Source organism: Bufo gargarizans, chromosome 5 (genome assembly GCF_014858855.1).
Source record: "Bufo gargarizans isolate SCDJY-AF-19 chromosome 5, ASM1485885v1, whole genome shotgun sequence".
Classification (NCBI taxonomy): domain Eukaryota; kingdom Metazoa; phylum Chordata; class Amphibia; order Anura; family Bufonidae; genus Bufo; species Bufo gargarizans.
The window spans coordinates 237,739,918-237,752,993 of NC_058084.1; the positions used below are offsets into that span (position 1 = coordinate 237,739,918).

At 43.0% G+C, this 13,076-nt stretch overlaps 1 protein-coding gene across 1 annotated transcript in view; it reads left to right on the plus strand.

Moving 5' to 3' along the window:
• Window positions 1–13,076, plus strand: part of TEX10 (testis expressed 10) — a 184,509-nt gene that overhangs the window by 40,607 nt on the left and 130,826 nt on the right. The window contains exon 4 of the mRNA XM_044295097.1: window positions 152–261. Within this exon, the coding sequence (XP_044151032.1) occupies window positions 152–261 (110 nt within the window). The remainder of the gene's footprint in view (window positions 1–151; window positions 262–13,076) is intronic.

Below are 13,076 nucleotides of genomic sequence, written 5' to 3' on the forward strand. Positions count from 1 at the left end.
TAATGAACTTTATCACAATATGCTAATTTTTTTTAGAAGGACCTGTATTTGGAGCTGGCCTTACATACTTGTAAATACCTTGATTCTTGCTATGCCGGTCTTGTGGTACAAAGCATTGTGAACTTAAAAGTGCATGTGTTTTTCCATACAGGATGGTTGGCTAAGGAAATGTTATCTTAAAGATTTCAGGCATCATTTTATGAAGCACTTTCCATACACTGTATACGATCCATTGCAACAGAAGAAAAAAGTTAAGAAAAGGTAATTCATGTTAATAGGCTGTGAGCTTATAAATGATATGTACAGTAGTGTTTGAAAGTTTGTGAACCCTTCCGAATTTTTTACATTTCACCAAAAAGACTTCAGATTTTCACACAAGTCCTAAAAGTAGGTAAAGATAACCAGCTCAAGCAAATGGATCAAAAATATTAGATGTGGTTATTTACTGAAGAAAATGAACCAATATCACATCCGTGGCAAAAGTATGTGAAGCTTTGCCTCCAGTATGCGACCTCCCCAGAAATAACTGCAACTAAACGTTTCCAGTAATCGTTTAGTACTGCATATCACCTTAGAAATGTTCAAAACAGCTTTAACTCTGTTATGATGGTGAGATTCCTGCCATGAACTGCTCGCTTAAGGTTCTTCTACAAAATTTCTATTGGATTAAGGTCAGGACTTTGACTTGGCAATTCCAAAACTTTTACTTTATTCTTCTTACGGTCTTGGACTACTTTCACATATGCGTTTTTGATGGATCTGGCAGGGTTCAGCAAAAAACACTTCCATCATGATAATACAACTGGCTGCATCTGTTATGAACAGATCCGATTGTATTATCTCTAAAATATTCATGCTGGATCCGTCGGTAAAACCATTGTAAGTGAATGAGTGACGTATCTGTTTTCTTGTGTGTCAAAAAAAAAACTGATCCGGCACCACTGACTTAGGGCTCATGTACACAAATGTATTGTCTTTTTATTTATTTAATTTTTTTTCCGGACCGTATGCAGAACCATTCCTGCTCCTAGAGGCTCTGCTCTCCCACCTCTGCCCACGCCCTGCTATACTTGATTGACAGGGCCAGGCAGTGCTGGTCTCCTCCTGCCAACCCTGTCTTCCGTGGAAATCTCGCGCCTGCCCCGCCCCGTTTAGTATTTGACGCAGTGAGTGAGCTGTCAGCCAGCGAGTGTCCTTCACTACCTGCGCCGAATACTGAACGGGACGGTGCAGGCGCGAGATTTCCACGGCAGACAGGGCCGACAGAAGGAGACCAGCACTGCCTGGCCCTGTCAATCAAGTGTAGCAGGGCGTGGCCAGAGGTGGGAGAACTGATATTTGCATATAATTTTTTTTATTTTTTTTCTCTGTAACTGCGGCATGCAGTGAGATGGCACTAAAATAGTTATGTTCAGCTGTCATTAGTACATCACTAATGTCAGCCACGTTAATAACCATTTTCCTGATGACAGAAACCCTTTAACCTCCTCCGGACCGCCTAACGCAGAATCGCGGTCCGGAGGCGGCATCTCTGCGCAGAGTGACGCATATACGCGTCATCTCGCGAGAGCCGAGACCTCCTGTGAACGCGCGCACACAGGCGCGCGCGTTCACAGGATCGGAAAGTAAGATACAGGATCTCCAGCCTGCCAGCGGCGATCGTTCGCTGGCAGGCTGGAGATCCGATTTTTTTTTTTTTTTACCCTTTACTGGTATATTAGACGCTGTTTTGATAAGTGTCTAATATACCTGGTCCTCTGGTGGTCCCTTTTGTTTGGATCGACCACCAGAGGACACAGGTAGCTGTGTAAAGTAGCACCAAACACCACTACACTACACCCCCCCTGTCATTGATCACCCCCCTGTAAGGCTCCATTTAAAGTAGCACCAAACACCACTACACTACACCCCCCCTGTCATTGATCACCCCCCTGTAAGGCTCCATTCAGACGTCTGTATGATTTTTACGGATCCACCGATACATGGATCGTATCCGCAAAACGCATACGGATGTCTGAATGGAGCCTTACAGGGGGGTGATCAATGACAGGGGGGTGATCACCCCATACAGACTCCCTGATCACCCCCCTGTCATTGATCATTGGTTACCCTGTAAGGCTCCATTTAGAATTTTTTTTGGCACAAGTTAGCGGAAATAGATATTTTATTTTTCTTACAAAGTCTCATATTCCACTAACTTGTGTCAAAAAATAAAATCTCACATGAACTTACCATACCCCTCACTGAATCCAAATGCGTAAAAATATTTTGACATTTATATTCCAGACTTCTTCTCACGCTTTAGGGCCCCTAAAATGCCAGGGCTTTATAAATACCCCACATGTGACCCCATTTCGGAAAGAAGACACCCCAAGGTATTCCGTGAGGGGCATATTGAGCCCATGAAAGATTTAAATTTTTGTCCCAAGTTAGCGTAAAGAGAAACTTTGTGAGGGGAAAAAAAAAAAAAAAAAAAAAAAAAAAAACAATTTCCGCTAACTTGTGCCAAAGAAATAAAAAAATTCTATGAACTCGTCATGCCCCTCATTCAATACCTTGGGGTGTCTTCTTTCCAAAATGGGGTCACATGTGGGGTATTTATACTGCCCTGGCGTTTTAGGGGCCCGAAAGCGTGAGAAGAAGTCTGGGATCCAAATGTCTAAAAATGCCCTCCTAAAAGGAATTTGGGCCGCTTTGCGCATCTAGGCTGCAAAAAAGTGTCACACATGTGGTATCGCCGTACTCGGGAGAAGTTGGGGAATGTGTTTTGGGGTGTCATTTTACATATACCCATGCTGGGTGAGAGAAATATCTTGGTCAAATGCCAACTTTGTATTAAAAAAAATGGGAAAAGTTGTCTTTTGCCAAGATATTTCTCTCACCCAGCAGGAGTATATGTAAAATGACACCCCAAAACACATTCCCCAACTTCTCCTGAGTACGGCGATTCCACATGTGTGACACTTTTATGCCGCCTAGGTGGGCAAAGGGGCACACATTCCAAAGAGCACCTTTCGGATTTCACCGGTCATTTTTTACAGATTTTGATTGCAAACTACTTCTCACGCATATGGGCCCCTAAAATGCCAGGGCAGTATAACTACCCCATAAAGTGACCCCATTTTGGGAAGAAGACAGCCCAAGGTATTCTGTGAGGGGCATGGCGAGTTCCTATAATTTTTTTTTTTTTTGTCACAATTTAGCAGAAAATGATGATTTTTTTTTTTCTTTTTTTTCTTTTCTTACAAAGTCTCATGTTCCACTAACTTGTGACAAAAAATAAAAAATTCTAGGAACTCGCCTTGCCCCTCACGGAATACCTTGGGGTGTCTTCTTCCCAAAATGGGGTCACTTGTGGGGTAGTTATACTGCCCTGGCAATTTAGGGGCTCTAATGTGTGCAAAGTAGTTTGAAATCAAAATCTGTAAAAAAATGGCCGGTGAAATCCTAAAGGTGCTCTTTGGAATGTGGGCCCCTTTGCCCACCTAGGCTGCAAAAACACATCTGGTATCGCCGTACTCAGGAGAAGTTGGGAAATGTGTTTTGGGGTGTCATTTTACATATACCCATGCTGGGTGAGATAAATATCTTGGTCAAATGCCAACTTTGTATAAAAAAAAATGGGAAAAGTTGTCTTTTGCCAAGATATTTCTCTCACCCAGCATGGGTATATGTAAAATGACACCCCAAAACACATTCCCCAACTTCTCCTGAGTACGGCGATACCAGATGTGTGACACTTTTTTGCAGCCTAATACAATCTTCAGAACATCAATCCCAAGCCCGAACTTCTGTGAAAAAGTTCGGGTTTGGGTACCAAACATGCTCGATTTTTCTCATGCGAGTGCAAAACGCATGACAATGTTTTGCACTCTCGTGGAAAAATCGCGCATTTTCCCGCAACGCACCCGCCTCTTATCCGGGCAAAAAACACTGACGCCCGTGTGAAAGAGGCCTTAGGGTGTCTACTTTCCGGAATGGGGTCATTTGTGGGGTGTTTGTACTGTTTGGGCATTGTAGAACCTCAGGAAACATGACAGGTGCTCAGAAAGTCAGAGCTGCTTCAAAAAGCGGAAATTCACAACGTTTGTAAACGCTATAACTTTTACCCAAACCACTTTTTTTATTTTTTACCCAAACATATATTTTTTTTTTATCAAAGACATGTAGAACAATAAATTTAGCGAAAAATGTATATATGGATGTCACTGAAAGTGAAAAATGACATATTTTTTTTGCAAACAAATCGTTTAATTTTGATTAATAACAAAAAAAGTTAAAATGTCAAGCAGCAATGAAATACCACCAAATGAATTAGTGAGAAGAAAAGAGGTAAAATTCATTTGGGTGGTAAGTTGCATGACCGAGCAATAAACGGTGAAAGTAGTGTAGTGCAGAAGTGTAAAAAGTGGCCTGGTCATTAAAGGTGTTTCAGCTAGGGGGGTTGAAGTGGTTAATAAGAAATCGGCACTCCCATTTGAAGATCTGGCTCCCTTAAGGATCCAATGGATAAAAGGGTGGACACAAAAATTGGAAAGCATCTACATCTTCCTTAAAGCCAAATATTGCTACAACTTAAGTTGCTAGGTCACTTAAAATCTGGTTAGGGGAGTTAGAGTCGCACATTGCTAACAGAACCCCAAGGGAGCAGCTGCTGGAAGCAATTCCAACAATGATAAAAGCGGTAGATTTTATTTCTGATGCATCGGCGGGTGCTCTAAGGCATGGATGGCCAACCTGAGGCTCTCCAGCTGTTGCAAAACTACAACTCCCAGCATGCTCAGACTGCCTACAGCTATTGACCTACAGCAGGGCATGGTAGGAGTTGTAGTTTTACAACAGCTGGAGAGCCGCAGGTTGGCCATGCCTGCTCTAAGGTAATTGGCCAGAGCAGCCGCGTTGTCAAACTCGGCCAGATCTCTTTGGCTGAAGGGTTAGAAAGGAAATGTTGCTTCTAAGTCAAAATTGTGTGCCATTCTTTGCCAGGGTGATTTTTAGTTTGGCCCAATACTTGATAAAATATTAGACAAAGCATCTGATAGGAAAAAGGGGTTTCCGGTGGCAAGTTTTCCTAAACAGAGACAAGAGACGTTTCAGAGACAAAAAGAATGACGACAGATTTCAAAAGAAAGGCAATAAGGAGGATGGACAAATCAAAAGGCCTTTTATTCAAATCCAAGTGTGTGTGTTTTTGTGTGTGTTGTCTGTCTTTGTTTTCAAACCTGGCAAAGTATAACATAAAGTACATGGGTAAAGGATATTATAAAAGAAGGCTACTGGTTGAAATTCAAAAGACCCCCCTCCCTCCCCACCAGAAAGGTTAGAAATTAAAGCCTTAAATCGGCACTCTCCGAAACAGACGGCATTATTAGGAGAAATAAGAAGCCTAATGGACAAATCGGTTCTAATCCCAGTTCCATCAGAAGAAATGGGAGAGGGGTTTTATTCCACGCTTTTTCTAGTCCCCAAACCAAATGGGTCTTATCAGACTATAATAAACTTAAAGGACCTGAATCTATATCTAACATACCAAAAATTTTGCATGGAATCTATCGGTAATTCTTCATTTGTTTCCCAACTGTGTCATGGCATCACAGATATCCTGGTGTCCTAGATATCAAGGACTCCTATTACCATACCCACACAGCCCTCGTCTCAAAAATAACTCAGGGTGGCAATACAGGTCAAAAAGGTCAGTTGTCCACCTTTTAGTTCAGAGCCCTCCCCTTTGGAATATCGCAGGCACCCAGAATATTTACGAAATTGATGGGGGAGGTGAAGGCACAAATAAGGTGGTCAGACATTATTATTCCTCATCTAGACGACCTGCTTGTGGTGGCACAGTCTCCAGGTTCCATTTCAGCTCAAGTTCAGGAGGTGTTGAAGACATTAATGAACTTGGGCTGCATTATAAACTGGGAAAAATCGTGTCTGACGCTGAGTTACCAATGCACCTTCCTGGGAATTCAGCTAGATTCCTTATCCCAAAAGTCCTACCTCCCAATGGGGAAGCTTCTGTCTATACAACAAAGGATAGGGGAATTCAGCAAGTCCAGAATGACCCCTCTAAGGGAGGCAATGTGAATTCTAGGATTAACCCCTTAAGGACTCAGCCCCATTTCACCTTAAGGACTTGGCCATTTTTTGCAAATCTGACCAGTGTCACTTCAAGTGCTGATAACTTTAAAACGCTTTGACTTACCCAGGCCGTTCTGAGATTGTTTTTTCGTCACATATTGTACTTCATGACGCTGCTAAAATTGGGTCAAAAAAATTAACTTTTTGTTACATAAAAAAATACCATATTTACCAAATATTTTGAAGAATTAGCAAATTTCAAAGTTTCAGTTTCTCTACTTCTGTAATACATAGTAATACACCCAAAAATTGTGATTACGTTACATTCCCCATATGTCTACTTTATGTTTGTAGCATTTTGGGAATGATATTTTATTTTTGGGGGATGTTACAAGGCTTAGAAGTTTAGAAGCAAATCTTGAAATTTTTCAGAAATTTGCAAAAACCAAATTTTTAGGGACCACTACAGGTCTGAAGTAGAGTTGTTGCGATACCAAATTTTTGATTCGGTTTCGATACCATGAAAAAGTATTGCGATACTCGATACCATTCGATACCACGCGAAAAAAATAAACCAAAAAAGCCACGTGCATTCCACATGTTTAAAAATGGCGAATCGCGCAGTTTTTATTAATTTTTTTCTGTTCCGGCGTTCACCACCTAGATTTTTTTTTTATATTTTAATAGTTTGGACTTTTCTGACGTGGCGATATGTAATATGTTTATTATTTATATATTTTATATATGTGAAATTGGGAAAAGGGGGTCATTTATACTTCATATTTTGGTGGGGGTTTTTTTTACACTTTTTATTTAATAACTATTTCCCCCCTTAGGCTACTTTCACACTAGCGTTCGGGTGGTTCAAACGGGGCTCACAAGCGGCCCCGAACGCTTCCGTCCAGCCCCAATGCATTCTGAGTGGATGCGGATCCGCTCAGAATGCATCAGTCTGGCAGCGTTCAGCCTCCGCTCCGCTCAGCAGGCGGACACCCGAACGCTCCTTGCAGCGTTCGGGTGTCCGCCTGGCCGTGTGGAGGCGTGCGGATCCGTCCAGACTTACAATGGAAGTCAATGGGGACGGATCCGTTTGAAGATGACACAATATGGCTCAATCTTCAAACGGATCCGTCCCCCATTGACTTTCAATGTAAAAGTCTGGACGGATCCGTCTGAAGCTACTTTCACACTTAGAATTTTTGTTAACAATATAATGCAGACGGATCCATTCTGAACGGAGCCACCGTCTGCATTATATGAGCGGATCCGCCTCAGACACAAGTGTGAAAGTAGTCTTAGTTTGAAGGAGCTAACGAGCCGAGCAGAACGCTTCCGTCCAGCCCTGATGCAGTCTGAATGGATGCGGATCCGCTCAGACTGCATCAGTCTGGCGGCGTTCAGCCTCCGCTCCGCTCGGACAGGCGGACAGCTGAACGCTGCTTGCAGCGTTCAGCTGTCCACCTGGCCGTGCGGATCCGTCCAGACTTTTAATGGAAGTCAATGGGAACGGATCCGCTTGAAGATGACACCATATGGCTCAATCTTCAAGCGGATCCGTCCCCCATTGACTTTACATTGAAAGTCTGAACGGATCCGCTCAGGCTACTTTCGCACTTATAAATTTTTCTAAGTTATTAATGCAGACGGATCCGTACTGAACGGAGCCTCCGTCTGCATTAATATGATCGGATCCGTTCAAACGCAAGTGTGAAAGTAGCCTTAGATGGTACTTTGGGGGTCACTTACTATTAATGTGAGGCACATGGGGTCCATGCCAAAGACTCCAAAAGCATGCGCCCAGCCTGACATTAAAAATAAGTGACCCCCATCATGTTTAAAACATGGGTAGTGGCAAGATTGGGGTTAATGAGTCACATTAACCCCAAATCTTGCTGGCTGTCTTCCTTATAGATATGGTTTTTGCCTGCCTTTATTTTGAGGCAGGCTAATCATCACTCTTGCACTGGGTCTGGCTGTGGGCTAGGCTAGGTACCTGCTATGCTGGGCTGGCTGCTTTTCAGTCTCACTGACTCTGGGGCTCGGGCTGACGCTCACTCGTCTCAGTCAGACGGCGCAGCACACAAGACAAACGTGAGTGACTCAGTTAGGAGTCAGGACGGAGGAGGAGGCTGCTCCGCTGCCGCTGGTGCCGTTCGCTGAGCTCAGCGCTCACTCGTCTCAGTCAGACGGCGCAGCACACAAGACAAGTGTGAGTGACTCAGGACGAAGGAGGAGGCTGCTCCGCTGCCGCTGGTGCCGTTCGCTGAGCTCAGCGCTCACTCGTCTCAGAGTCAGACGGCGCAGCAGTTTATTACCTCCCCCGTCCCTCCTCCTCCTTTAATTAAACGCACAGTCATTGGTGGCAGTGATGCAGGCATCTTCAGAGCCCGCTTACTCCATTGGGCTCAGCGGCGGCAGCGTCATAGGAGGGAGGGAATCCCTCCCTCCTTCTCCCTCTCCCGCCTTCTCCACTGTCTTTCTGGCGGAGCGCCATGTTGTGTCATAGGAGATAATGGGCTGCGCAGCCCAGTATCGAAAAAGTGCAAATCACAGTACCGAATCGATACTTGTAAAAAAGTATCGATTGGGTATCGATTTTTCGATACCCGCAACAACCCTAGTCTGAAGTCACTTTGTGAGGCTTACATAATAGAAACCACCCAAAAATGACCCCATTCTATAAACTACACCCCTCAAGGTATTCAAAACTGATTTTACAAACTTTCTTAACCCTTTAGGTGTTGCACAAGAGTTATTGGCAAATGGGGATGAAATTGAGAAATTCATTTTTTTTGCCTAATTTTCCATTTTAACCCATTTTTTCCACCAACAAACAGCCAAACAAGACTGAATCTTTATTGCCCTGACTCTGCCGTTTACAGAAACACCCCATATGTGGCCGTAAACTAAGCGGGGCGTAGAGTGAAAGGTGCGCTGTATGGTTTTTGGAAGCCAGATTTTGCTGGACTGGTTTTTTGACACCATGTCCCATTTGAAGCCCCCCTGATGCACCCCTAGAGTAGAAACTCCATAAAAGTGACCCCATCTAAGAAACTATGACCCCATTCTATAAACTGCACCCCTCAAGGTATTCAAAACTGATTTTACAAACTTCGTTAACCCTTTAGGTGTTGCTCAAAATTTAATGGAAAATTGAGATACAATTTCAAAATTTCACTTTTTTGGCAGATTTTCCATTTTAATATTTTTTTTTTCCAATTACAAAGCAAGGGTTAACAGCCAAACAAAACTCATTATTTATGGCCCTGATTCTGTAGTTTACAGAAACACCCCATATGTGGTCGTAAACCGCTGTACGGGCACACGGCAGGGCGCAGAAGGAAAGGAATGCCGTACGGTTTTTGGAAGGCAGATTTTGCTGGACTGGTTTTTTTGACACCATGTCCCATTTGAAGCCCCCCCTGATGCAATCCCAGAGTATAAACTCCAAAAAAGTTACCCCATTTTAGAAACTACGGGATAGGCTGGCAGTTTTGTTGGTACTAGTTTAGGGTACATATGATTTTTTGGTTGCTCTATATTACACTTTTTTGTGCGGCAAGGTAACAAGAAGTAGATTTTTGGGCACGTTTTTTTTTTTTTGCTCTTTACAACATTCATCTGACAGGTTAGATCATGTGGTAATTTTATAGAGCAGGTTGTCACGGACGCGGCGATACCTAATATGTATACAATTTTATTTTATTTATGTAAGTTTTACACAATGATTTTATTTTTAAAACAAAAAAAATGTTTGTGTCTCCATAGTCTAAGAGCCATAGTTTTTTCAGTTTTTGGGCGATTATCTTAAGTAGGGTCTCATTTTTTGCAGGATGAGATGACTGTTTGGCACTATTTTGGGGTGCATATGACTTTTTGATCGCTTGCTATTACACTTTATTGTGACGTAAGATGACAAAAAATAGCTTTTTTTACGGTGGTCACCTGAGGGGTTAGGTCATGTGATATTTTTATAGAGCCGGTCGATACGGACGCGGCGATACCTAATATGTATACTTTTTATTTATTTATATAAGTTATACACAATGATTTCATTTTTGAAACAAAAAAAATCATGTTTTAGTGTTTCCATGGTCTGAGAGCCATAGTTTTTTTTCAGTTTTTGGGCGATTATCTTGGGTAGGGTATGATTTTTGCGGGATAAGATGACGGTTTGATTGGTACTATTTTGGCGTACATGCGACTTTTTTGATCACTTTTATTACCTTTTTTGGGTACTAAGGCGGGCAAAATTTCAATTTCCTAATAGTTTTTTTTTTTTTTTTTTTATGGCGTTCACCGTGCGGGGAAAGTAACATGACCGTTTTATAGATCAGGTCGTTACGGACGCGGCGATACCAAACATGTGTAGGCGATACCAAACAGTGATAAATGTGTTTTTTGATTTTAACTTTTTCTTTTTTTTTTTTTTTACTTAACTTTTTTTTGGACCCAGACCCACTTGGTTCTCGAAGATCCAGTGGGTCTGATGTCTGTATAATTCAGTACAGTACACCATATACTGGGTTCTGTACTGTATTTTACTTACACTGAACAGATCTTTGCTTTTAGCATAGATCTGTTCAGCACCATGGACAGCAGGCGTCCTGTTGCCATGGGAACCTTCCCCGTCTGCCACAACTTTGCAGACGGGGAAGGGTAAGCACAGGGCTGAGGGGGGCTCTCTCCCTCTCCATTGGGGAGGGGGGGCGGGCTGCAAAGGCACTGCAGCCCCCCGATGAGAGAGGGAGTGAGTTCCCTCTTACTGTTAACTTTTTCCATACAGCGGTCCGTACGGACCAATGTATGGAAAGGGTTAAACGGCTGACATCGCAGCACCGATGTCAGCCGTTTATACCAGGGTGTCAGCAATGTGCTGGCACCCTGGTATACCCACTGTCCACCAACGAATTTTCAAGGGGAGGCGGGCGGGGGATTGCGAGAATCAGAAACTGCAAAAAGCGCAGCAGAAACTGCAAAAAAAGCGCAGCAAACATCTAAAAGCGTCAGAGAACCCTCAAGCAGACTTCCTGAGCGTGCCCATGTTAGTCAGGGAGAGTGGTGCCTGTGCCAGGAGGTACTCGAACAGATAGTACACTCTGGGGGTCCCCATCAATAGACCTGTTTGCTTCCCATAAAAACAAGAAATGCCAAAAGGTTTTCTCCCTCAACCCAAGGGATCAGGCCCAGGGGATCGATGCACTATCACAACCTTGGGGCAAGAATCTAGTTTGCTCATTTCCCCCTCTTATGCTTTTGCCCAGAGTAATCCAGAAAATAGAGAGGAGGCAACCATAATGTTAATAGCCCCCTATTGGCCCAAGTATGGTTTACTTGGTTAAGGAAGCTGTCTCTTTTGGACCCCTGGATACTTCCCGAGAGGGAGGATTTGTTGTTTCAGGGGCCCTTTCATCAACCTCAAATAGGGAATCTACACTTAACAGCATGGATATTGAAAGGAAATTCCTTGTCCTTAATGGGACATTTATCTTAAGTATATGCTACATATTAATGAGGATCGTGTGCTAAATTTTCTGTTAACTTGGGTGGTTATGACCTCTGCAAGATAATATTAGAGAGGTGGGAGGGGGGGGGGGGGGGGAGTTGGGTGACAGTTAAATTTGTTATTTAACAAAATCTTTGTATTGCTCTGTATTGTCATTGCATTAGATTTTTGCCCATGTAAATGACTGGCAGGATCCTGATCATTGTGTGCAATGTGTACTTTATTTAAAATTTAAAAAAGATTTGTAAATGACTGGCAGGATCCTGATCATTGTGTGCAATGTGTACTTTATTTAAAATTTAAAAAAGATTTTGATTAAGGAATTTTTTTTTATATTTTTTTTTTAAGTCAGTGGTTTGTCATATCAGATAGTAGAGACGCTACTAGCCAGTAGGTAAAAAGTTACCATTGACATTTGTGAGTTTCGAAAACCTTTATTAGGTTTGCAGGCTCGGATTTGGATCGGTCAGCTCCCACAGATTTTACATTTCTTACAGGAAGGCCTCAATAAAAATTTAGACCTAGTACACTTAAAGTTTAGATTTCTGCCCTTAGTGTATTGTTCGACTGTACTTTGGCATCTCATCCATGGATCAAACGATTCATAAAGGCATCAATTAGATTAAATCCCTCCTCTAAACCCAGATTTAAATATTGTCCTTTCCATGCTCGCACAAAGTACTTTTGAACCATTAGACCCAATCTCCTTGAAAATGCTGTCTTACAAGACAGCTTTTCTGGTAGCTATTACATAAGCCAGGTGGGTAGGGGAGATTTCTCCCTTATCCGCTTCCCCTCCTTATACCTTGATCTTGGAGGACAGAATTGTGTTGAGACCGGACCCTGCTTTTCTACCTAAGGTGGTTTCCAATTTCCACAGATCCCAAGAAATTATTTTACCCTCCTTCTGCCAGAATCCCAAAAACGAAGAGGAGGAAAGTTTCCATATGCTAGATTTAAGGAGATGGGTGTGTAAATACTTAGACTAGGGTTAAGCAATAAACCGGTATTAACAGTATACCGCGGTATTAAGAAATGTCAATATCGCCATTTTCTTAATTACCGTGGTATTTTAGTGACACCACGGGGGCAGTCGCACGTCAGTGCTGAATGCCTCTAAAACATCCGGTGCACATTACAGCCGGCACAGTGGAGAAGGAGAGAGAGTCCCTCCCCACTGTGATCCGGCTGCTGCGCCACCAATGAGAATTACCCTCAATGCAAATATAGACTGCGGGTGCCGGCCATATCACATACCTGGCACCCGGTCTCAATGACAGGAAGCTGCGGTTTACAGGCAATTTACCCCTCAAATGCGGCACCTGCGGGGTTAATTGGCATGGTTCGGCGGATCCCTGTCATTGAGGTAGAGTGCCGGCTGTGTGATATAGACTGTGGTTGCCAGCCATATTTGTATTATACCCCCCCCCCCCATACCCCAGTATTATAAATTATAATAATTGGTGGCGCAGTGCACCAAAGCCCCACAAAT